General features: G+C 37.2%; 1 protein-coding gene across 1 annotated transcript in view; it reads right to left on the bottom strand.

The window, feature by feature from the left end:
* The window catches only part of LOC126755644 (uncharacterized), a 156,743-nt gene that overhangs the window by 69,384 nt on the left and 61,668 nt on the right, over positions 1–25,691 (bottom strand). The window contains exon 2 of the mRNA XM_050468357.1: positions 7,524–8,403. Coding sequence (XP_050324314.1) covers positions 7,524–8,403 — 880 coding nt within the window. The remainder of the gene's footprint in view (positions 1–7,523; positions 8,404–25,691) is intronic.

Below are 25,691 nucleotides of genomic sequence, written 5' to 3'. Positions count from 1 at the left end.
TTTTTCAATGACACTCTACTCTTGTAGCTTTGCAGGTTGCAAGTGCGGGTTAAGCGCTTCTCTTAACATTTTTACTGGGTGGCAACAGTGGCAATTCTACTGGATTTGCAGCGCATTGAAGCTGTGTTTATTTTGAACAAAATTCGGTTGTGGTGTGAGTGGTGAATCACCTACTACTGAAGGTGATTTGAAGAAGAGCATGCGGTTGGTTTTAGATTAAAATTTTGGCAAGAATTTTTGTAGATAATTTATTTAAAAGACTTCTTGATTTGAAGCTGGGGTGCAATATTTTTGGTTTTTTATTAATATGGATACGAATTTCTTAATGGATTACGATAAGATTTTCTTATTGTGGCCTTAAAGGTTTATATATAAATATATGTAGCTTTAGAGAAGATTTGATAAAAATTCTTGAAAAGTGCGTTAATGCTGTGAAAGAAGTCTAATAATTCTAACATACTCATTGGTATTGTTATTCTTTAAATTTTAAGTGGTTTTGTAGCTCTCCCATATCTGCATATTCGAACTCAACAAAATGAATGCCAAAAATATGTTTGAGAGAGCTGCAAACCAACATATTTTAAATTTTTCGAAATTAAATATTTTTTTCTAATTTAAAAAATTAATAATAAACGATTACTAAAAATTTTAAATAGAGTTGCCAGATTGAAAAATGTCAAATTTTATATATTTTTAGAAATTAAAAAATAGCAAATGGATAAAAAATATGAAACTCCAAAAACATTTTTAATGGTGTTGCCAGATTGATAAAATCAAAATGTAAATGAATTAGAAAAAAGATGTAGTTTCGAAAACACTATGAAAAAAATTTGATTAGAGATTGCCATAATGCGACCAGGAATTTTCAAATCAGTTTCGTTTTTTTTAGAATTTAAAAGCAAATGAAACTTAGAAAAGAATGTAATTACAAAAACATGACATGAACATGAATGTAGTTGCCAGACTACATTAAATTAAAACATTTTAAAATATATTTTTTAGAATTGAAATTGTGAAACTAAATGGAATTAGAAAACAGATGAACTGCAATAATATTTAGATGGAGTTGCCGGACTGCATTAAATTTTAAATTTATTTTTTCAGAATTGATAAAGTAAACATAAATTGTATTAGAAAACAGATGTAACTACAAAAACAATTTTAATGGAGTTGCCAGATTGTTGTTTCATGATCAAAATTTTAAAATAATTTTTTTGGATTTGAAGGTGTCAAAATAAATGGAATTAGAATACAGATGAACTGCAAAAATCTTTGGATGGTGTTCGCGACTACATTAAATAAAAAATTATTATTTTTAAAATTTATGAAGTAAACGGAATTGGAATTTGAAAAAGATGGAACTATAAAAACTTTGAATAGAGTTGCCAGCGTACATTAAAATAAAAATTTTGTATTTAATTGTTTTTTTATTAATTGAAGAGGTGAAATAAAAGTACATACATAAATAAATTAGAACAAAAATGCAACTACAAAAACAGGTATAATAGAATTGCCAGCTTATATTAATGATTAAAGTATTTTGTTTTTAATTAATGAGTTAAAATTAAGTGAAATTGAATTGGCTTGATATTAACTGCGATTTTTGTAAGAAACTGTAAAATTATTTGACGATTATTTTAACATATTCTGAAAAAGCCTTTTATTTGATGGAAAAATTTTCAAAGTTTTGTAATTAACTAATGTTGAAAATACATAATTTATGTGAGGATTAGAGTAAAGCCTTATAAGAGGCGACATTTTTCAAGTATTCCTTAAATATATTATTTTGCAGACTGTTTCCAAAATTAATATTTAATAATTTAATAATTTACACCCTTAAATCAATTAAGTTAACTTAGAGTTTTTAAAAATTATAAACCTAAACATGTTCATTTCGTTAATTTTTTAATTAATATTAAATGTCTTTAGAATATTAAACAGTCATAAACACAAAACACATATGCTGATGAACAACCTGCTAATACGCAAAGTGATATAAATTCGTGAGACAAAACGCACATCTACATAGAAGCATATAATAACATATTTACACAGACAAATCGAGTGCTTATATGTATAGGTAGCTATGCAATTCTATGTGCTCGTCTTTATGCGCATTCAGATTTATCGAGCTGTGCACACATTAGAATGTGGCGATGGGAAATCCTTTGGATTAAGGATTTGCAGCATTTCGTCGCTATATACCATATATACATACATAGGAAGAGTATACACATGGAAATTGACAGTAGCACTCACAGTAAGCAAAGCGGCAGAGGTGAAATGTAGCAATGTGCTGTAGGTGCTATGGTAGGCGAAGACTTATGAATGTAGTTGGTGACAACATCGATGAATGACGCCATTGACGATATTGTCAGCGCCAAAATGCCAAACACATGCAACTATGCATGCATATGGTTTGTGTTTAATACATTGAGATGTTGTTGATGATGATAAATGTGCGAGTTTGTTGACGGACAAAAGGAGTGGTAGAATTTGTTAAACGTGCAACTCAAATTTGATGAAAACGGGTGGTAAGTACCAGAGATTTGGAAAACTAGTGTGTGATAGGGGCACTTGTTTGAATGCTTGACAGTATTGGAGATATATATGTATATATATACATGTATTCAAACAAGTGCCTCTATCACACACTAGTTTTCCAAGTATGATGTATGTACATATATACACTCCGCTGACAAACACTTAAAAGGTTCAAATTATTTATTTCGAACGTTAAATAGCATAAAGAAGAGGTAGAATTCTTTATACGTATGTAGGTCTTCATACTTATGTATAAGCGCCTAAAAACTCTTCGATCACATGCTCATATATACATATATGTATATTGTTATAGAACTAGTGCGTTTATGTGTGTTTGTCTACACATACTTTTATCTCTCTAACCAAAAATAGTGACACACTTCCCTCAAAGGCTTCACCTCTACATACACCAGCAGTTACCAATACTAACTCACTTGCTATTATGTAACGGTACGAGTATGTGTTTCAGAATTTTGGATATTGTTGGCGTTGTTGTTTGAGGTTCGTACGCACGACATGCACACCTCGAGTTGAAGCATGTACTTTCTAGGTCATAAGGGTACCTATGTATCTACATATAGTTGAATTAGATATTTGATATTGACAGAGTTTATAGATAATATTTTGTTAGTAATATCTGTAATGGTATTAAAAGTATAAGAATACGAAGGAAAGTTGTCAAATCTGGTCTATAAAGAGAAGGTAGAGCTAAATTGGATCAGTCGGGAGCATTGAATCTTAATCTCATTCACATTTACATTTGAGTTAAAAATTTCATAAAATATGGACCTTAGGTACTCAATGGTTTTAAGTAACCCTGTTCCTTCCATTTTGTATTACAAAAAACATTGCAAGGTAGACCACTTTTAGAAATGTGGAGGTGATGGCTGAAGCAGCAAAAAAATTTAGCTCGGAGTAAAGATTCTCCAGTTTTGGTGTTGTACTTGCAGCGTCATACAAAATTCTGTCAGCAGTTTTGAAAATTCGTCGCAGTGTTCAGTAGGATAGAAAATTTGGTATTTTTCCGTTAGATGTTAAACAGTTGTGAAAACGGACTAAACTAGTTTCGAGGTTGGTATGATGCTATATTTTCGGGAAATTCGGAATAAAAGCTCTTCTAAAATGTGACTTCTAATAAACAAAGCACTGGTGGGAATTTTGACCTTTTTTCTAAGTTTTCTAAAGTTTCATTTTTTTTTGTAAAAGTTATCAGTTTTTTTCCTTCGTCCAAGTTCTAAGTTAAGGTTTTCACTAAAGCTAGTTTTTTCACTTTAGATGATCCTGTAAGGAGTTATCTTGCCAACGATAATAGCGTCGATATGACCGAGTTTAAATAATTGTTTCCAAAAATTTTTGAATTTCTTTGTTAATAGTGTATGTTTGTAACAATAAAAGATTCTAATAAAATCCTTAATTTTTTTTGTGAGAAAAAAATTGTTTTGGAAAAAGGCTTTTTTACCCGAGAAAACCCATGTAACCCCTTAAATCTCAACTTAATTTTTATACAAAATTGTATTTTCACTTTTTCTGTCATGCCTTGACGAGTCTTGCGTATTGTTTGTGTTGAAAGTATTATACAGTGTTGTGGTTTTGGCGTAAATCCCGCCACATAGCTCCATATAGAATAGATATTACATTTATGTAAACGTTATAAAAATTGACACAAACACACACACACCACACATACTCGCAAATAGGGATTTATTTGTAAGCACCTAAAATCAATATTTTCCTTTAAATGCACATTTTTGGGCAAATCCTTGAAATCCTTTAACCGTACCATATGAAAATAAAATCAATAACAACAAAAGCAACAGCAAAAGCGAAGGCGAATTAAGAGCTTTGCCCTTAAATACAAATCGTTCTGGGTTTTTTGTTGAATAATTGTTTTTGCTTTATCATTTACTGCCGCTTTGGTTTAGCGAGTCGTTTGCATTTAGCAGCAAGCACACATACATATTTATATATGGTACGTTCGTAAACATGTGCGGCTATGCATTTAATTTCGTAGCAGCGAATATATTTGCCTGGCAACCGCAATGTTACAATTTTCATTAGCGTGGCCGATTAATCCCTTTAATCCCTAAGCCGTTTTTGAATTATTTTAATGCCATCGCTTTGTAGCTTCAGCAAGCGCGCCAACGAATGTACACACACATACACATTTGGTACTTATGTATATTGGTCTATGTATATTGGTGTGTTTGCTTTGTGGCATGCATATATGTATATGTTATTTGCAGCAAATAAAAGGGGTCGCTATTAAAGCCTGCCTTTGGGCAACGTTAAGATGGTAGTACTCATACCTTCCTGCTACATCTATCTGCAGATGTGTGCGCGTTAGGTAGGCTGATCAGCTGATTTTTATATTTCCTGGGTAGCGGTAATTTATTTTAAAGCCTCTCTTTGACTGCGCGCATTAGTAGTGGATTATCGAAAATAAGAATCAAAATTAATGATTATATTGAATTTTAGTATCATAATTCTTGTTAATACTAAAAATAATTGAAATCATTATTTAGAATTAGGAAAATATTCGAAGCTTAAAATATTTCAAAAGGCGTTATGTTGCCTACGTAGTGAGGTAAGTGAAAATTTTTGTTTAGTATATGACATTATATATTTTGAACCCCTTTTCGATGCTTTATTGAGCTCATTTTTGTAGCTTGGTATTATTTAAGGGGTTACATGAGTTTCCTTGGACAAAAAACAGACTGTTTTCAAAAACTTTTTTGTCATAAAAAAATTAAATATTTCATTACAATTTTTTATTGTTCCAAACACACACTATTATCAAAGAAATACTAAAATTGGAACAAAATATTTTAAACTCGGCCATTGCAACACCATTTCCGGTGACCCCTTGGAAAAAAGACGCGGCCGCGTTGAAAAAAATAGGATTTTTAGTTAAGACCTCAACTTAGAACTTGGACGAAGAAAAAAACCGAAAATCCGATTTTTGGCAGACATTTGTACAAACAAAAATGAAAATTTCAGTGAAAATTTTCCGAAATCTTTTTTTTCAAATATTTGTAATCGAAAAAAATGCTTCGTCCAAGTCTTTAAGAATTGTATCTCAAAGGTCTGTGTAAGATTCATGAAAATCGGTTAAGTAGTTCTCGAGAAATCTTGAAAACCGACTTCAAAATCACAGTTAAAAAAACGCGTTTAAAAACAGCGCACTTAGCCTAGCTAGCCTCGAGCGCTCAAATTCTTAAGGCTGTATCTCCGAAATTAAAATTTATTAAAAAACAGCTAAACTCTAAAATTTATTCGGAGAGAAATGAAGAGAGAATCGATTTTTCTGGCTATTTAAAACATGTACAGTGTCGGACAAAACTCATTGGACTAACTCGAGTATCACATGTAAAAAGTTATGACGGAATATGTGTGAGACTCGAGTAAGTCCAATGAGTTTGATGCGACACTGTATATGGAGGTACATAAACACTTTTTGTTAACAAAAAGTTCAAAAAATGTGGATAGGGTGCGATATTCTTCGAGTACCACCGTCCGTCGATTTCAAAAAAGCAATTTGGAGAAAAAATAAGTTAAAATATTAAGTGTTGGAGCTGATTGACCCAAAAGCAGGAAAGTCGAAGCTGATTATTCAGGGTAAAAAAACTTTCCACCAACGGAATAACGTTATTGGTCTGTGGAGTATACTTTAGAAAAATATTTTTACTTTTTTTTTTTTTTTTTTTTTTGAGTTCTTAGACTAGCCTAAGCTGTAAATAATTTGCTAGAAAATGTATCCAAAATTATTAACTGACTTCCAACTCTCCAATATTAGATCTCTCTAGATTATTCTGCCTTAATACACGCTTAATAAATGCATATATATATGTATATACAATATATATATGGTATAAGCACCTATATATTCCAAGTACACTTTGATGAATGCTTATTGCATAGGATTAAAGGATTTGCCCATTGTACGGCTCCACCATAGCAAAAACACATGGTTTCCGAAGACATACTTCAATTAAACATTCACTACAGCTTTGTTTTCTCGTTCGTTCACCACCTTTGCACGCACACACTGCTTGACAACGACTAGTCGCACAACTGAATCGTCTGTGATTTGATCAAACGAGTGTGAAATGTTATTATTTTAATGAAGTAGTGAAGGGGAGACAAACGAGTAACTAATCCTTGAACAAGCATTGGAAGTATTAGGAAATAAATAATAATAGGGTTTGCCAGGTTGCGCTTAAGCAAGGCAGAGAAATTGCCAAAGCGTAAAAGCAAAGCCAAAAAGGGATTATAAATTTTATAATGTTGGATACGCAGACTTACTTGGCGAGTATATATCTATGTGTTTATGAGAATATATATATGTATGTAAGCTGCTACATGTATCATTATAATTGAGGGATAAGTGTGCATATAAATTTATGGATAAGCAGTCAAAGGAAATCCGGTAAGGCTGGGTATGTGGTTGGTTTAGGTGTGTGTGTGAGAGTCGCTTGAATTAATAGTAGCGAAAGCGGTTGCTTTAAGACGGATTTTTGGCAGCAAACTTTTAGATATTTTATAGTTCAAGATTGGCTAAGATTTATACATAAGCTCAGGCTTGTTGGTTTGCAGCTGGCGGCTTATAGAATTTTAGAGAGAGGATGAGAGAAAGAAAAGATTAAAAGGGTTATTCGAAAGAGCACGAGTGCATCAGTTTTAAAAGGTTGTTCACAGACTTTATTGACGACGATTGTAGGACGTTGAACATTGTTAGATGCTCTAATTACGAAAGACGGTACGAATCATACGTTCTAAATTATTTATCAGTTTGAGGAATGTACTATGGAAAAATTTTGAGATTTTGGAACAGTAATTTTGAGAACTCAATTTTTCGAATATGACAATAAGAGCATAAAGCTTATTTTTAAGAAGTCGGACCGCAATTCTTTGCAGTGATTAATATATGCACATAATTTAAGTTGTGATCAATTGAATAGTAGTAATTCTGTTGTACTCACAATTAACTTTCGCTGGATCGAATTCACGTGCGCGGCTTTCCAAAGCCGACGGCGTTGACGACAACAACTGCTCCGCCTGTGTGGGCACACCAGCAACGCCGGAATGCAATGAACCCGCAACACCGCTCGCCATGCTGCTAGCGACTGCATTCAATGCAGCCGGTGGCAAGCAACTAATGCTACCAACCAAGCCAGGATTGGCACTAACAACGCCACCATTGCCGGAGCCGGCACGTTCATCGCGTTCCATCATCTTTGGTGTGACGGCCAATGAGGCATTCTGACTAGAAGGTGTCGAGGAAATGTGACGTTCGTTGTCGGCGCCCATATGTGTGTTGGCATTCGGCGAGGTGTTGGCATCTGTGGAGCGTGAACGCACAATAGCCGTATTGGCGGCGCCAACAGCCAAGCTAGCCGCCAAATTGCCGAAATGCGGACTGCGCGCCTCATCATGGGCGGCAAGTTGTTCACGTAACTGTTGTTGATGCTGCTCATGCAGTTGCTGTTGATGTTGCTGCTGTTGTTGTTGTAAATGTTGCTGTTGTTGTTGATGTTGCTGCTGATGTTGCATCTGCAATTGCGCCAATTTGTCTTGCACACCTTGCAGCGAGGGGCGTCGCCGATAATTGGCCGCAGTCACAGCACTCCCACCGCCTTCATCGATATTGGTCGCGGAAGCAGCACCCGGTGTTGCGCTGCTGCCGCTGCCGATGCTGTGTGGTGGTGACAAAGAATGCTCTTTCTTCAGCGCCAACTCAGCTAAACTGGCTGTGCCGGCGGGTTTGATGCCCTGCGCAGCGGCAGCGGCGGCCGCATTGGCTGAGGCGGCTGCAGCAGCGGCGGCGGCATTTGCAGCGCGTGTCAATGCCAAAGCCTGGCTCTGCAAGAAAAAGAAAATTTTTATTGTAAAAGTATAAAAATAATGTCTCAAACAAATGAGTATTATAGATTGGTTTTTGTAAGACTTATTCTTTACTGTGGCAACGACTAATTGTGCGGTATTTAAGTTTTTATTTACTCAAATAAATGTTGGCTTAATTTGGTATAAAGCAAGCCACCAACAGATAATTAACTGTCTTGCTACTTTATGTATTTCTCTGCTTATTGTTTATTTATTGCTTTTAAGCAGCAAATTTCTCTTGCCTATCCACACAGCTATAACTAAATGTGTGTATATTCAACGGTTTTTGTGATTTTCAATATTATTTTTGGAAATTTGCTGCTAATTGTTGGAACTCTCGATCATTGTCAGCGCAATGCCTTGAAGAGTAATCACGGCTTGAGTAGCAGCCAACCCAATTTCATTCAATTCTGACACGCTTGCTTTGCTTGAATGAGCTGCTGGTAGGTATGTATTAGTTTTATGTAGAAAAAAAGTTTGTCACTGATCGTCACAATCAATTTCATGATCACCATTGAATAGCTGCTTTGCACGTGTGCATGAATAAATATACACGCCAACGTACATAAATATGTATATTTCTTTATAAATATACATATACATATGTATGTATATGTATCTAGCATTGTGTTGATTGTCACTGTGATTGGATTGATTTACTTACTGATGACACTTGATTTGTTTGCCCATCAGCGCAGAGCTTCTAATGATCGACACACAAGCTGCGGCGCTTGATTGGCGCAACAGTTGCCTCTTCTCTGTTTCATTGTACGTTTTTTCTTCATTAAAAAAACTATATATATACAAATAAATAGCAGCTTTTACTCTTAAATATATTTAATTTAGGTTTTGAAAATTTAACGAGCAGCCAGTCAGGCATAGTGCCCTAATTGAATGCCTCACATGTCTCAATCGTACGATCAGCGTGATCACTTTTCAGTTTTTATTTCATTTATTTACTTTCCTCATCTATCACACACTTCTCGCGCATTATTATTATTGTGTTTCTTTCACTGCCATTTTTTGCGCTTTCACGCGTAGCTAAGTAAATACATGAGAACGTGCGCTTATTGGTCACAAAGCTTTATTTATAGCTTTTTTTAGCTTTCAGCCTCTTTGCTCTGCACTTGTCATCTCATTGAAATCAAAAAATTCCATTTATAATTTTATTAGCGAAAAGTTAACAAAGTGTTGGAAACTTACTATATATTTCAATAAAAGTCTTGAAAAGACTCGCTTTGTTGCGCAGTTATCTCCGTGTTATACAGATTTCTTGTTAGATCTAACTTTACTAATGATTCCCATGCATTCACTTGTGACCGTTGGGTCAACTGCGCGCAAAACGAAAAAAGTATTCTACTCGAAAATATTCCAATTATTCTAATTGCGAGTTTATGGCTTGGTTAGAAAGATATTGGTTTGCTTATAGTACTACGTTTTGTTGTAATTTGTGAAGTAAATGTGTATTTACGTATGTACATGATCATTGAAGATCATCAAGCTGCATGCCGTAGAGGTCAAATAAGATCAGTGTGCTTCAGTCATAAGTATTCAACAACTTAATTAATTGTGGCAAATGAGCACAGAATTAAGGAGATTGTTAATGTGAAAGTAGTTACAGAGCAGTAGGAATCTTGAATAAACTTAATTACATAAGTACTGTCAGAGCTACGTACTATAAAAGGCTATAAAATGAGCTTAAAAGCTCCAAAAAGTTTTTTTCAAAGTTTTGTTAGCAATGAAAGTTTCAAAAAAATCACAATAATTATACACGTTTTCAAAAAATAATTTATTAACAAATTCATGTTAGCCTTCTCTGATGCTCTCTTAATTTGAGAGTGAAAGCTTCGAAAGACTATATCTTGCTTTAAAAATTAAACTCTCTATGAAAACAGTTATTAAAAACTAAAAAATAGTGTACAATTAAGATACAAACAAGATAGATAATATTATCAAGTAATACCATCTGATGAAATTTGACCCGGACTGGTCCATATAAGTTCGTGTGCACTTTGAACTCCATCTGTTAAGTGATTTTTACCATAAAAAACGTCAATAATGAGTTTTTTTTTGAAAAATTGTGTTTCCAATAGTATCATCGCTACGGAATCGTTGAAAATGTTGCCCAAGTGTTTGGCGGCGTCAACTTTATCATAAGCACAAATATTAGGGCTCAACTCATGCAGTGAAGGGATGGTGTCATCAAAAATTTGCTTTATGCGAGTTATCATTAATGAAATCAATTTCGAAAAAAATTGAAAGAAACAGTGCTTGAAAATCGTCATGTTGGCATCAGAGAGATAGCAGTGGATCTCGGCACTTCTTATGGAAGGACTCAACACATTTTGATTAATTTTTTGGTTTGAAGCGTGTCAATGTTTAAATTATACCAAAATATTGTGACTGATTTTTTGACCAAACACGAATCGAGCGCCATCGTTCAGCCACCATATTCACCAGAGTGACTTTCTTTTGTTTTCGAAACTGAAAAATCAGCATCGGGGATAGCGTCATGAGTCCATTGAAGCTATTAAAACAAATGCGCTGAAGGAATTTAAGACTATTGAGACAACTACAACTACATATAAAGAAAATAAAAGATTTGTTGTGAATAATATTTATTCTTCCGATTTATAAATTATATATATGTATATATGTATATATATGTATATATATATTATATATATATATATAAGGGGCCTTATCTAATCATCCAATCATCCCTCCCTGAGAGTTAAAGTAAGTCACAGCCCAATGAAGACTTTAGAAAGCAACTGTGGTTAGTTTATAAAGTTTTCAAATACGCTTGCTGCAAGGAAAAATATTTCTATAACTCACGGCTTGACCTCGTTAACTCTTTAATCCATTACTTACGGAGCGAGTTCTCGAACGACTTCATAATGAAAGTTGGCGTATTAAGAACGGTTATTTCTTAGGCGGCAATATTTTTAAATAGCCCTTTTGTCGTATCACATTTTATCTCTAAGTCGATGCTTTGTAACTCTCAACATTTTAGTCAGTCCAGAATCATCCTACTGCACCTAATTTCAACCCATTGCCACACTCAATTCTTATGAATTCAACACTTCATTGTGAATACGCTGCTATCAGCGAAATCTGCATAAGATCTCGCTGTTGATCCTGCGGATAAACATTAATCACTACGCCGAAAAATACTTCAATCAAGTTAATGTTAAACCTTATTTCAAACACGCTGCATAGCTCAAGGCTAAACTTGTCAAATAAAGTCGACTGCCACCACAACCAAGCGACGGCTAGTGTGGGTAACTCGGACGGCAAGTAAGCGGGTATTATCGATGGGCGGTGCGCGGGTCGGTGGTGGAGAAGCGTGTTCAGAAATTTAATAACGCAATTTTCTCCCAGCGACTAAGTCTTTCAGCATACACATGCGCTACATAATTTTCTGCCAGCGAAAAGGCAAAAAAGCAAAACAACAATAACAAAAAAGCGCCAAACAAAAAGTACTTTTTTCATACGCATTCTTTCGGTTTATTTCTGCAGGGCTGGCAGCCCGCCGCAGTACGTCAACTTCTTTTCTACAGTAGCCGCATCAAGTTAGCGATCAACGACATCAAGTGATCGATCTCAAGTTATAATCATCTTTCCGGCAGTGAAACAGCAGCGGAAAAAAACACCAAGAGACCGGCAAGCAGGACGTCTGATGAGGGAGCGACAAGTGCTCGGCTTGCGTTTTCGGCAGTTATTATTGGCCGCAGAAATTCATTTACGCTTTAATAAAAATATACCACCCTTTCAAGCGCACGGGCTCACGGGCGCACCGGCATACAGGCGGTAATGGCGCTGTGACTGCTCACTAGCGATCGTCGGCTGGGCACATTTTGTTGGCATAGCGGTGTATTGTCGTCCGTAGTCAGCGTTTAGCTGGAGGCGTTAAAATTTTTACATTGATCTGTTGGAATTGCAGCAGCTTTCATTATGATTTAGCTTGATACGTCAAGTCCACGTGAGGGGCAGTGGCAGGGGTGTACGGTCTAAAGTCATCAATGGACAGGGATACAGCTACAGACAGCTACCGTTGCTGATGCAGATGAAGTTGATTGAAGCTCAGCCCGCGACAATCATGTGGATGACGTTGCAGTGTAATGGTGTGTGTTCATGTGCAGTGACTGGCGACGGGCACATGTCAAGCATCATACACAAATTGACGAAAATTCGATCAAAATTTTAATTGATCGCCCTGCAGTTATGCTGAAATTGCGATCAGCACAAAGCTGCCAGAGCCAGTCGGTCAGTTTGGCGTATTAATAAAAAAGAGGCTTGTGTAGAGTAAGCGAGTGTTTGGTAGTCGATCAAAAAGTTACTTACATATGCCTGTTCGTATGTTAGTGCTGAGTAAGTTCGTTGGTTGTTTGGTCACTCACTTGATTGCTTGCTGTTGGCGTTGGCTCAACGCTTGCCAAAGGCCATGTAGTGACTGTGATTATGTTAATATTAGCTACTGCATCGATTTTGATTATACAGAGTATTTACAATAATGAAAAAGTGGCACGTATGCCGGTATGTAAGCCAATGCGTATTATTTGGTGACCGGAAATTCGAATGCTAATGGCAAGAAAAATGGGCTGATTTAATTAAAGGAGTGAAGCGATATATTTACCCTTTATTGACGTCAAGGGAGATTACTAGAGCAGTCAAGCCAGAGAAATGTGTAATCTTAATTAATTTATTTTGAATATTTTTGGTAGTTAAAAGTGAGTTTTAGGGGTAAATTTCTTAGGTTTCCAACCAAATTAGTAGATCAAAGTTTTTATGAAATATTTGAATCCAAAATTATACAAAAAGTATTTTCAAATATTTCGAATGAAAATACCTTCTAGATAAAATGCATAAAATGATCAGCCATGATATATCTAGATCTACCAAAAATCTATCAAAGGGTCTTAGAAATGTTGAGGAAGTCGGTTTAGTGACTGATGCTAATAGCATACTGAAATAATGGAGGGAACACTTCTCCAACCTACTGAATGGCAATGAAAGCATAACACAAAGAGATGGTACAACTGCTTCAATAACCGATGAGGATGAAACAGACGTTCCATTGCCCGACCATGAAGAAGTTCGAATAGCCATTACCTGTCTGAAGAACAACAAAGCAACGGAGGCCGATGGATTGCCGGCTGAGCTATTGAAATTCGGCGAAGAACTGATAAGGACAATGCATCAGATTCTTTGTAGAATATGGTCGGATGAAAGCATGTCCGATGGCTGGAATTTAACTGTGCTCTGCCAAATTCACAAAAAGGGAGACCCTACAATCTGCGCTAACTACAGTGGGATAAGCCTCCTCAACATCACACATAAGATTTTATCGAGCGTACTGCGTGAAACATTAAAGCCCACCGTCAACAAACTGGTTGGACCTTATCGGTGTGGCTTTAGACCTGGAAAGCAACAACTGACCAGATATTCACCATGCGCCAAATCTTGGAAAAGACCCATGAAAAAAGGGTCGACACATACCTCCCTTCGTCGATTTCAAAACTGCTTTTGACAGTACGAAAAGAAGCTGCCTGACTGAGCAATACCAAAAGCTCCGTCAGGAACGGGAAGGACTTTCTGAGTCGTTCGATACCAAACGAGATTCCTGACAAGGCGACTCCCTTTCGTGTGACTTCTTCAATCTTGGAGAAAATAATTCGAGCTGCAGAGCTAAATAGAGAAGATACCATCTTCTATAAGGGTGTGCTGGCGTACGCCGATGATATTGATATCATTGGCCTCAACAACCGTGCCGTTAGTTATGCTTTCTTCAGAATGGGTAAAGAAGCAAAGCAAATGGATCTGGCGGTGAACGAGGGCAAGAAGAAATATCTCCTGTCATCAAACAAACAGTCGTCTATCTTGGACTTAGCATTAACACCAACAACAACATCAGCCGCGAAATCCATTGCAGAATAACTCTTAAAAACAGGTACTACTTCGGACTGAGTTTGCAGTTGAGAAGCAAAGTCCTCTCTCGACAAACAAAGAGCAAATTCTACAAGTCACTCATCATCCCCGTCCTTCTATGGTGCAGAGACATGGACGATGACAACATCTGACGAATCGACGTTACGAGTTTTCAAGAGAAATATTCTGCATAAGATTTATAGTCCTTTACGCATTGGCAATGGCGAATACCGCATTCGATGGAACGATGAGCTGTACGAGATATACATACATGTATGTACATATGTACGACAAAATTGACGTAGCGTAATAAGAGACAAAGGCTTCGCTGGCTAGATTATGTCGTCCGAATGGATGAAAACGCTCCAGCTCTGAGACTATTCGGCACAGTTTCCGCCGGGGGAAGAGAGAAGAAGAAGACCTCTAGTCCGTTGGAAAGACCAGGTGGAGAAGGACCTGGCTACACTTCGAATCGGTGAAAAAAAATTCTCCAAAACTGCTGAGCTGGAAAAGTTGAAATTCATTTTCAATCTAAAGTTGCCATCTTGAACTAGCGCTTTGATTATTACCTGTACATTTTTTAGCGATAACTACTCCCCAACTAGCTAAATAGATGCCTTCAATCTAAAACTTAAGCACACCATATTATCTCCACTGAAGTGTCATAACGCCAAATATGTCAATGTCAAGAAAAAGTGGCAGAAATTTCAAAAAGAAACAACAAGCATAAACTACAAATCCAATAAAAATCAACCTGGCTGCAACTGACAAATAACTTAACCAAACCTGAAGGTAAGGGCAAAAAACCCAAAAAATGCGTGACAACAACAGCAGCAACAACGACAACACAACTGATGTAGCGCACATCAATTAGTAGGCAACCGCAACATGGCATTTTCGGTACCAAAAATCTCAAATAAAGTCAACAACAAAATAAGAACAACCAGCCACCTCAAGAGTAAACTACAATTTACTAAAAATCAAGTAGCAGCTTCTGTACTTGCCACAAAATCCAACAGAAACAACACAAAAATAAAGCATTAAGCAAGCAATATGTATAAGAAACCAAAGTTAAGCCACCACTAAGGCCCACAGGAATGTACAAATGTTGCCACATGCACACATACAAACATACGGTCATATGCCATCCGTCTCGACATCAACATGAACATCAACGCCGTTGATCAGCGTAAATTGAAACTGTTGTCGAAGTTATGTATCTTGCCAAAAAATTACTATACTAACTAATATTATCCTTGTTATTGTTGTGATGTTTTAGTTGTTGTAGCTGTTGATGTTGTCTGCTTTGGTTGACTCTTTTTGGATTGGCATGATGACTACAAGTTGACGTTTGGCTGTCGTCGCGACGTCGCTTAATAACACACATCACAACAGGTAGTCGCCGTGGCCACTTTGAAAAATGCAACAACAACAACAATAATGATAAAATATACACATTTCTGCATTCTACATTATATATATATGTATATGTGTATGGAGCGACCATGTTGCAAGAACGCGTAGTAGAGCATGCATCATCGGAAATTCGGCACAAAAATGCAATCCCTTGGTGGAAAGCTAATGCAATGCGTTTGTCTGATATGTGTGTGTGAAAGTATCACCAACACTGATCGTCATTATGCAATAAAGCTACATTTGCTCATATGCGTAAATTACGTGCCACAATGACGTTGTTAATGTTGATCGCAGTCTACCTTTTATCGAATGAATCTCTTGACGATCGGTTGCTCAAGAATTTGAGATTATATACATAGGTATTTTATGCCCGGAGCTTTTGAGCTCATTCAAGAACCTCTAAATCTATAAGTCAACCTCAAATTTTCCGCAAAGATAAATGCTTTCTCGAACCAAGACATTTGGCCCTTCCAATAATCATTAAGTGCGTTCCTTTCGGGGCTATAAAATATTGGTTTAATCATAATTACAGCTTGTGCAAGAACTACAAGTAAAGATACTCGACCTTCCCAAGTGATATCGATTTGCTCTATGTGCTCTTGAAAAGATCCAAGAAGATCCGACTTTTTTGAGCAAAATTTTTGTTCATCGATGCGGTCCATTTCCGGCTCAATGGGTATGTAAACAACAAAATTGCCGGATTTGGGACGAAGATCAACCTGAAGAGATTCAAGAGCTGCAATTTGATCCAGAAATAAAAAAAAAATACAATTTGGTGTGGATTGTTGGCCGGTGGAATCATCGGACCATATTTGGAAAATGATGCTGGTGAGAACGTAACCGTCAATGGTGACAGTTATCGCCCCAGGATAACCCACTATTTGATACCTGAAGTTGAAGCTCGTGATCTCTGTGTCATTTAGTTTCAACATTACTGCGCCACTTAACACACATAACATCAGTAAATGAATTTATTGAGAGAACACTTGTCTGAGCATATAATTTCACACTTGGGCCGATCGATTGGTTATGAAGATCGTTTGATATCACACCGTTAGACTTTTTTCGGTGGGGATATGTAAAGTCTAAACTCCATGCGTGCAATCTCGCTTCGATTCAGACCTTGGAGTAAAGCATCACGCGTGTCATTCGCCAGTTACCAGTCGAAATGCTCTTACGAGTCATTGAAAATTGGGCTCAACGGATGGACCATCTGAGACGGAGCCACTTTCGAACATTAGAAAAAGATAATCTTCAAAAAATAAATGCCAAAGAATGTTCTTTCGAATTTTCTGTGTATTTTCTTTCGATCGATCTTTTGGTCTTGAAAGTACCTGTTACTTAAAATCTTCAAAAAACTATCACAGTGAGGGATGAAGATAACCTTCTAATTGTGGAGAAAAGTCTGATTTTCGTTAAATTGCTCGATAGTTATACTAGTAAATGGGTACAAAAGGTGGGCCGACCCCGATCCAGTAAATTCTTATTATTACTTATTCCTATGTATTTTCATATGCCTAAATACATATGAATATTATTTCAACAATAAATATGAAATAAAGCCACATAACAGTGCGCGCTGAAGATTTGACTGAAAAAACGTCTCGCATAATATGCACATTCATATCCTTTTTGGTTCAACAACAAACAGCAAGTCCGTTTTTATGGCATTATGCACAGAGGTATGTATGTAGTATGTGCACACAGATGTCGACGGCATACGCGTATGTCGCGCTCAGCACGATCATCTTGTGCTACCGGAGTTTTTAATGTGTTTTAATCATCGCGCGTACATCTTGCTCGCCCGCAGTAGCAATCTGCAGTGACGATCATAATGATGATGATGATGCCTCCACGATGCCGCGTATAAGGCAGCATGAAGACGCACTGTCTGCCTGTTAAATATTTTTCGTAGCACACTTAGAGCCGCGCTGTGATCGTGCACGTGCAACACATACTTGCAACGTATATGAAGAAATGCAGAAATATTACTGCGTAAGTATGTAAGTGTGGCTTGTGTGTGTAGCACTCATATGAAGTCGGTGATTAAAATATGATCGTCTGCTTTTAATACTGCACTTTGGCGAATGTATTATATTTACATCGATTATTTGATGAATTGTTGCATTGCCCGAGACATTTATTGAATGTGTGTCAGGCACGCATACTCAGGCATGTGTTGTGTGCTGGTGAATGCCATAAATAGATGGATATTATTATGCAGTTCGATTATCGATCGATGCGTTCGCTTTTTCTATAGCAATAGTATGTGTGTAATATGTGTTGGTGGTGAGTGATGCACTGAATTACTTTATTGTTAAAAGGCAATGGAAAATTGGAATTTATTAAATTAAACGACAGATTGAGTTATTGAAATTATATGTGCCATTTTAGGTATAGCTAAGCCCACTGAGGATCATAAGTGGTACGAAAATGGTGGCGGTGCAATTAATATATAGGAATGGTGTTGGTTTATGTAAGTTGTTTGAAAAACGCTTGAAGCGAAAGTGAAATGCGCCAATCTAAAATATTTTTTATGGTTTAACAAATTGCTGGTTGTACGGAAAGTATGTATCGGATACATTTTTTGGCACTTCGGTGAGCTCAATTTGTTACCTTTTTCAGCTCGACATTTGGATACTTCATTAGGAATCAAATACATTTTATAAATATCTTTATTTTGATTTAGATGAGTTAGTGTGTTAAACAGATATAGGCTATGATCGTCCGATCTGAACATTTTACACGGATATTGTCATGACCGTACTCCGATATAAACAATTTATTCGACAAATAAAAAAATTGTTTATGTCTTGGGCAGCTATGCTAGAGTGATCCGATATCAGCGGTTTCGACGAATTATCAGTTTCTTAGAGAGAAATAGATGTGGAAAAAATTTTAAATCGATGTCACAAAAAGTGAGGGATTAGACAGACAAACAGACATTGCTAAATGTTCTCTTCCTCGACTGAGGGCGAGATTTTTAGCTCGCGTTCCTCGAAAAAACTAACGTCGCTGAGATAACGAGTTTCAATAACGGTCGCCATTGACGGACGTTCTCACCGGCATCATATTTGAAGAAATATGGACTGATGATTCCATCGGTCCACAAACCTCACCCAACCGTTGTTTTTTCTGGATGAAATGACAGCTCTTGAAGCTCTCCGTTCCAAATGCGGCAATTTCGCTTGTTTAGTGACCCATTGAGGCAGAAATGTGCCTCATCATGAACAAAATTTGGCTAGAACACGTCGGATCTTCTTGAAAGTTTTCAGGAGCCCATAGAGCAATGAGATGCGGCTTGGGTAGGTCAAGCGGCTTCAATTTCTGCACAAGTTGTATTTTGTACGTTTTAACTTTAAGATCTCCTCGTAAAATGCGCCAAGTCGTTCCATACGTCAGTCCGAGTTGCTGCGAACGACGCCGAATCGACTCTCCACTGTCTTCGTGTATACCCTCAGCAACGGCTGCTATATTTTTTCACTGCGTGCTGAAAGTGGTCTCTTGAAAAAAGTATCTCGACTTGGATCACCCGTTACACTTGCAAAACAAACATACGAAGAATCTTTACTAACCTGTTGCTGAAGATCCGATTGTTCAAGGCTTTAAATCAAATGAACGTTGTATAACTAATTTCGAAAAACTTCTCAACCAATTAACTTTGATTTAGAAATCCATGTCTAAAAGGACCATATCTAAGATAGAAATTGATATCTAAGATAGCGGTAGACTTTATAGAACACTAAAATTCACGTGAAGTATCTCTAAAGCCCGTAAAATGTGTTAAGGTTGGACCTTACCATAATCGTTTCACCAATCGCGTCACCAAATCAAAACCAGCTCGGCCCTCCACGACATTTCGTTAATTTCTTACTCGCTTTGGGAAGGTGCGTAGAATGTAATCGTCTTGCAGTCTATTTACACCATTTTCGAAAAATATTGATAATTCTTGCAAAATTACCACAATGCAATGCAAGTCAGTGGCAATCGGTTTGCGCATGCGCGACAACGTACATACCAAAGCGTACGAAATTAATGCCGGACAGTTGGATAAGTGTGAAGAGCATGAAAATATTTTTTTTTTCAAATCGAAAATATTAAAACTGCAAAAAATTGCATACTCATACACATATACAAACATATAAACAGAAGTAATAGCAATAGCAGTCAAAAATGAGCTCTGGTGACAGCCAGCATAATTAGGGAATGCAATGATATATATGTGTGCATATGTATTGGAGCATAGCGGGTGCATAATGCAAGCCAAGAGTAGCCTACAGCTAACTAATGCAAGCGAGCAGGAGGAGCAAGCTCTTGGCCAGTACACCACGGACGACGGCACCACACATTGGCGGATTGCCAATGGCACAGCTTCTGTTTTATGATTATTGTTATTATTATGAATGCCTACAATTGGACATGAGCAGACCAAGAACGCGCACATGCACACACACACATGCTAAAGCATGCAGTACGCACAAATATGGTTGCAAGCAAACCAATCATCAGCTCGAGGCAGCAGCGTGTTCTTAAGCAAAGCCAGGAGATGATATGTTGCAGCATAGCATAGCATAGCGGGTTGAGTGAATTCCACTACGGAGAGTTGCGAAATTTGTATGCCACTGCATTTTGACCAAAAAATAAATAATTAAATGTTCGGCACAAAGTGATATTCACTGGAATTGCTTGTACGGTCATAAATATATGCTTTCCGGTATGTTTGTGCGTATGTGTGTGTAAGTGTGTTTGTGTTAGTTGGCAATTTGGCAAAATTCCTGTTGCAGATCAGGCCGTCTGACATTCCATCTTGTGTTTTTGATGACGTTGATGATGTCGAAGTTGGCGCTGTTGATGACAGACGCGCGCCTCCGACAGACAAGCAGCACAACAAAAAGCTACAAGCTATTGGTAGCTTGTCAACCCGTTTCCACGGCGGTTAGACGCTGCTTATCTTTGTGTAACACCACGGCGTACCTAACTTGGTGCGCACAACTCCCTTCAAAGTTTTCTGTGTGTGTGTGTGCATGTGTTGCGGTTTTTTATTGCTGCAGATTGCAGATCTTGCTTGCTTGTCGATATTGGTTTTGCCAGATTCATGCAGCGCAAGCGCAGGAATGCAAACGCATTTTGATTTTTAATTATTTTCAATCGATGATCACCAAAGGATCGTCACAAGCGCAAGGCAGGCCACAAGCAAGCGAATATGTGGCAAGCGAACGCCAAATTGAAGCGACGCAGCGCGATCAGTGGACAGATTTGTACAACAGTTTTTTTTATGCTGACTGCTGAAAGTCTGCCAAAGAGGCCATGACTTTTGAAACACTTAATCATAAGTTCGTATTGCGGTTTTTATTGCGTCTAATTAAAAACCGTGCTGCCGACACGATCGCCAATAAGTCTGGAAGTGTTTTTCTGCGGCGCCCTTTAAGCAAAAGCAATGGCAAAACAAATATTTCAAATCAACCGCTAATACGCCTAGGGAATGTATTACTTAAAAACAATAATCGGTGAAAAAAATACAACAAATACCATAGGTGATCGTGATGATCGTGTCAAATCCAGTCAAATCAACTTGCACGCAATCCAGCCTAAATGTGTTTAAGAGGCGTATAAAAACCATGCCACCCAATCCCAAAATCTATAATACGAAAAAGGTATGAGAACACCAAGCAGGCAAGAGCGCAATAATCAGTGTATTTAGCAGCGCAAAAACTACCGAACTAAGATACGAACAGACATAATCTCAGACGCAGTGGAATGCCATGCGATCAATGCTCGTGTAAGCTACACAGACCAAAAAAAAATTATATATATGGTATATATATACATAACATAAAACGGAATTCTTTGCGCGTTTGCGAAAAAATATCGGGTGGCTGGTGTTTTGCACAAAAATGTTGTACGCAATGCGTAAGATGACGTTCCTCCGTCAAGCGTCGAGCTGAACAAGTCGCATGATATATGCGTACGAGTAAAAATCGTTAATTTTCCGATAAAGATCACAAGATTGACACTTTTTGCAGCAGAAAAAGCAGCAATTGGCAAGCAGCCAACCAACCAACCCACCAGCCCAGCCAGCGATCAACCAATCAGGCGCAGACGAGAGCAGCAGGCGTTGAGGCGCAGGAGAATAATGGCAACAGGGCTCATTCGACAGTTTGAGGGAAGTACATTGGCTACACATGCTATGTTGTTGTAATGCATGTAAAACATGCTGTTGAAGGCACGCAAGCGCGCGGTGCAGCAATTGAGTACGATAAGTGAATTTTCGCACTTCATAAGGCCAAGCAGGACGCTGACGTTGCTGATGAGCACTTGTGGCAACTCAGATGGAGTAACAATTTCGCGAGCGTTAAGCTATGTCCAAGCATACCAAAAATGGATGGCGAACAAGACAAGCGCTTGGAAGTTCTTTTATGATATGAAGTGAAAAAAGGAGAAGGATTCTTATAAGAATAAAAAATAAATACAAATAAAGCCAAATGAATTAACGAGTGGTATGACGAAAAAGTCTCCGAAAACGGACCAAAAATTGACATAAGCAAAACTGCGTTTCAAAACCAATCGCTAGGGACTTACACACGTACACTATATACAAGCAACAAAATCGAGCATTAAACGAATAAAGCGTACAGGGCAAGTCAAAAATTGGCAATCTATATGATGATTGATCGCATTTTGAGACAAACAGTAGCTGATCGCGTGTATCAAAAAACGCCAAACAAAATTAACTTGCAAGGCAGACGAGATGCAGAGAGGCGCTGACATAAAAAATATAATGTAGAGACGAAGCAAAGCGCTCGATAGAGTTGGTTGTGGAATCCCTTATGAATATCAGCGCACTAATACTATGTCTTGGGAACAACATACAAAAGGATATGCACATTGCTTTGGGCAATGATTTTGGAGTTGCACATTATTTTTATATTTGGTTGTGCTTTTAGAAGCTTCTCTTTTATGTTTTGTTCTTCTAAAATTTTTGTAAGCATTTCCAATTAGGATATCTTCTGGAGTGGAACTGTTTATGCGCTTGCTCTTAAGTACTATAATTTTCGTAATTACTTCTACTGTGCGTTCTCAGGCTTAACTCACTTTAAAGCTCTTAATATAAAGTTATAGTGGGCATTAATCCCAAGAGAGTCGAAATATTAATCAGATCAGGTTTAATTGAGAGATTAGAGAAAAATAAAGAAAGAGTCTACTTAAATTTTCGTAAAAATATATTTCACATGATACTGCTTTTCCATTGTCAGACTTTCTGATCACTGTTGCAAGTCGAACTTGCTGCCACTAAGGACGCGGTGGATTTAGTGCTTTGGGCTGCAACCTCCTTTAAAGACTTGACTCTCTGTCTATGCATTAAAGGCACTTTAAGGAATGCCTTCGCGGGAGCTTCAAGGTTACCCTTAGCAGCAAGGTTGAATGGACTGATTCCACTCTCTAGCTACTGCTTAGGAATCTTACAATCAAGCGGTACACCGACGGCTAGAAAACGTCTCAGGGTATTGGTGCAGGAGTCGCAGAACCACGTACCAAACTCTCCATATCTATGGGAAGTTTGCAGGTGTAGGGATAACGGCAGAAAAGTCTAGTGGAAAGTAACCGAGAGCATCTTATCTGAGTGTCCGGTCACAAAGGTATAGCCCGGAATGAACTGGCAGAAAAGCTCGACCGCTTCGTAGCATCCACTAACATTGTAGGACATGAACCCTTCATAACAGTGGACAAACTCATGCAACTTGTCGTATTCTACACTGGCCACTGTAAGCTCAAGAAGCACTTATATAACAAGGGCTTAGTTTATTGCGCAAATTACTGGTTCTACGAAAGGGAGCCTGAAACTCCAGAACAGGATCCATGTTTTCGAATAGAGATCACATCGCCTCACTAGCAACTAGCAGTATATTGGACTTTATCAATATACTGGGGCTAGGTGAGTCTTTGTGATTGAGGAGAGGGCCCAATAGACCGAAAGTCGCCCGTGGTACAATCCTTGTCTATTTATCTTATAATATCTTATCTACCAATGGTTTTTGCACTGTCACAAGATCGTTACTCTTTGCCTACCTTAGTCGTTTTCGGCGTCTACTCTATATATTTCAGAATCTTACCGAATATCAGCTGTAGGAGCTGTGTGGAAGAGCACTAGAGGAAACATCTGAACACTACTTTCTTATTTGTCCCGCCTATGCGAGATCAGGACTTAAACACTGAGGAGTTCACGCTTTCAAATATACAATTGAGCTGTTGGGAGTAGAACTTAAACGCCTAAATAGATTTGTATTGACCTCATAGCGCTTTGTCGTTTTATGTAAGATCGGGTATAAGAATGCTATTTTTATGGCTTCACAAAGGATGTGTATAGTAGTCGTAATCGGCGATCGTAATCTTGAGGAAGAGCCAAAGTAATCTAACCTATTCCATAATACTTATGTCCTAAAGATATAAATAGGATATGAAATGGTAGTTCAAAGAAAAATTTTCTTTCTTCTTATACTCGTATAGAAAAATACTATTTGAAAGCATGTACATATGTTCTCAAGGAAAGAGAATTCCAATTTTGAAATTTGTCTAACTCAATTTATAATTTGTTTAGGCAAACACATTCGACTTTTCTAATGTAATATTTTCTTTCTTCTTAATGTATACTAAAAACTACTCAACATTTTTACATAATCAGTAATTTTTGAATTGACATATTTAGACAAAAGAAATATGTTAAAAATCCAAAATCATGTATTTGTTCCTTGAATTCAAGGCATATCTACACAAGATACTTGTGTTTGAAGACTTGTTACAAAAAACCTCATATCTTTATCATCACTTAAAAGCCTTATGCTGTTATCTGTATACATTATACATATTGGAATTTGTCCATTATCTTCAAACAAAATCTGTTTTTCCAATTCTATTAAGGTTATGCAAGCTTTTGATAAATAAGACAAGAAAAAACTATCTGTCCTCAATTAAATATCAATAACGCAAAACATGACGGTTGTTTGCTTATGCTCCGCGCTTCCTAAGAACTTTTTTTCAAATAGCATAAAAAAACTATGGACACACGTAAGTGCCTTAAACCAATAGAATTGTGGAACGCCCATTTGCACGATTATATAAGAACGTCAGTGTGATCAACTGCCTGCTTGAGTGAAGCTTCGCACTTTGCGTTACGCAAGTATCAATTGTGCCTCAATGTTGCAAGCACAAATTGATATAAATTGAGTAAGGCAGAGCAAACTAAAATATGGAGGAAAATAAGTAAATAACCTAACGAAGAGTAAAAGAAATATGTGTGTTAATTGTATAAGCGCAAAATCCGAGCGCATCAGGCACATCTACTATAGATTGAACTGATCACCGATCAAAAAATCAACGATCAAGAGGCATGAAACGGCGTTGATCAAGTGCGTGCATATATCACATCAGCAGAAAGCTATGCTTGAGCTGAGCTCGCAAATTGATATTTATTATTCACTTGTTGATGCGTAAAAAGTCTTCTTTGTCTTACTACCACAATTTGTAATCATAATAATTGTTACATTGTAACAGATTGACACAATTCATGAATATTTTATATTTGCCTTACATATTTTTACGATTTCATACCATCCATACATACATACATACAGATGTAGTATGCATATGTATGAGTATGCGCTCCACAACGTTAGTCTGCTCGCTTGTATATCGTATATCACTACCAATTAATTTGGTATTCGTGATTCTACTTAACATCGATTGACCTTAACAGATTAGTAGTAGAGCTTGAGCGTTGGGAGAACAAGGAGCAGACGGCCACAATGAAGCTGAATACTGTTAGTGGGCACTAAAAATGCGAGGAAAAATGTAACAACAATCTACAGATAATAATATTAATAAGCGAATTCTCAGCTTAGGTCATAAGTGGCCCAAAGCAGACA

Source organism: Bactrocera neohumeralis, chromosome 4 (assembly GCF_024586455.1).
Source record: "Bactrocera neohumeralis isolate Rockhampton chromosome 4, APGP_CSIRO_Bneo_wtdbg2-racon-allhic-juicebox.fasta_v2, whole genome shotgun sequence".
NCBI lineage: Eukaryota > Metazoa > Arthropoda > Insecta > Diptera > Tephritidae > Bactrocera > Bactrocera neohumeralis.
Note: the sequence above shows the minus strand (reverse complement) of the source record. Positions and strands in the feature narration are given on the sequence as shown.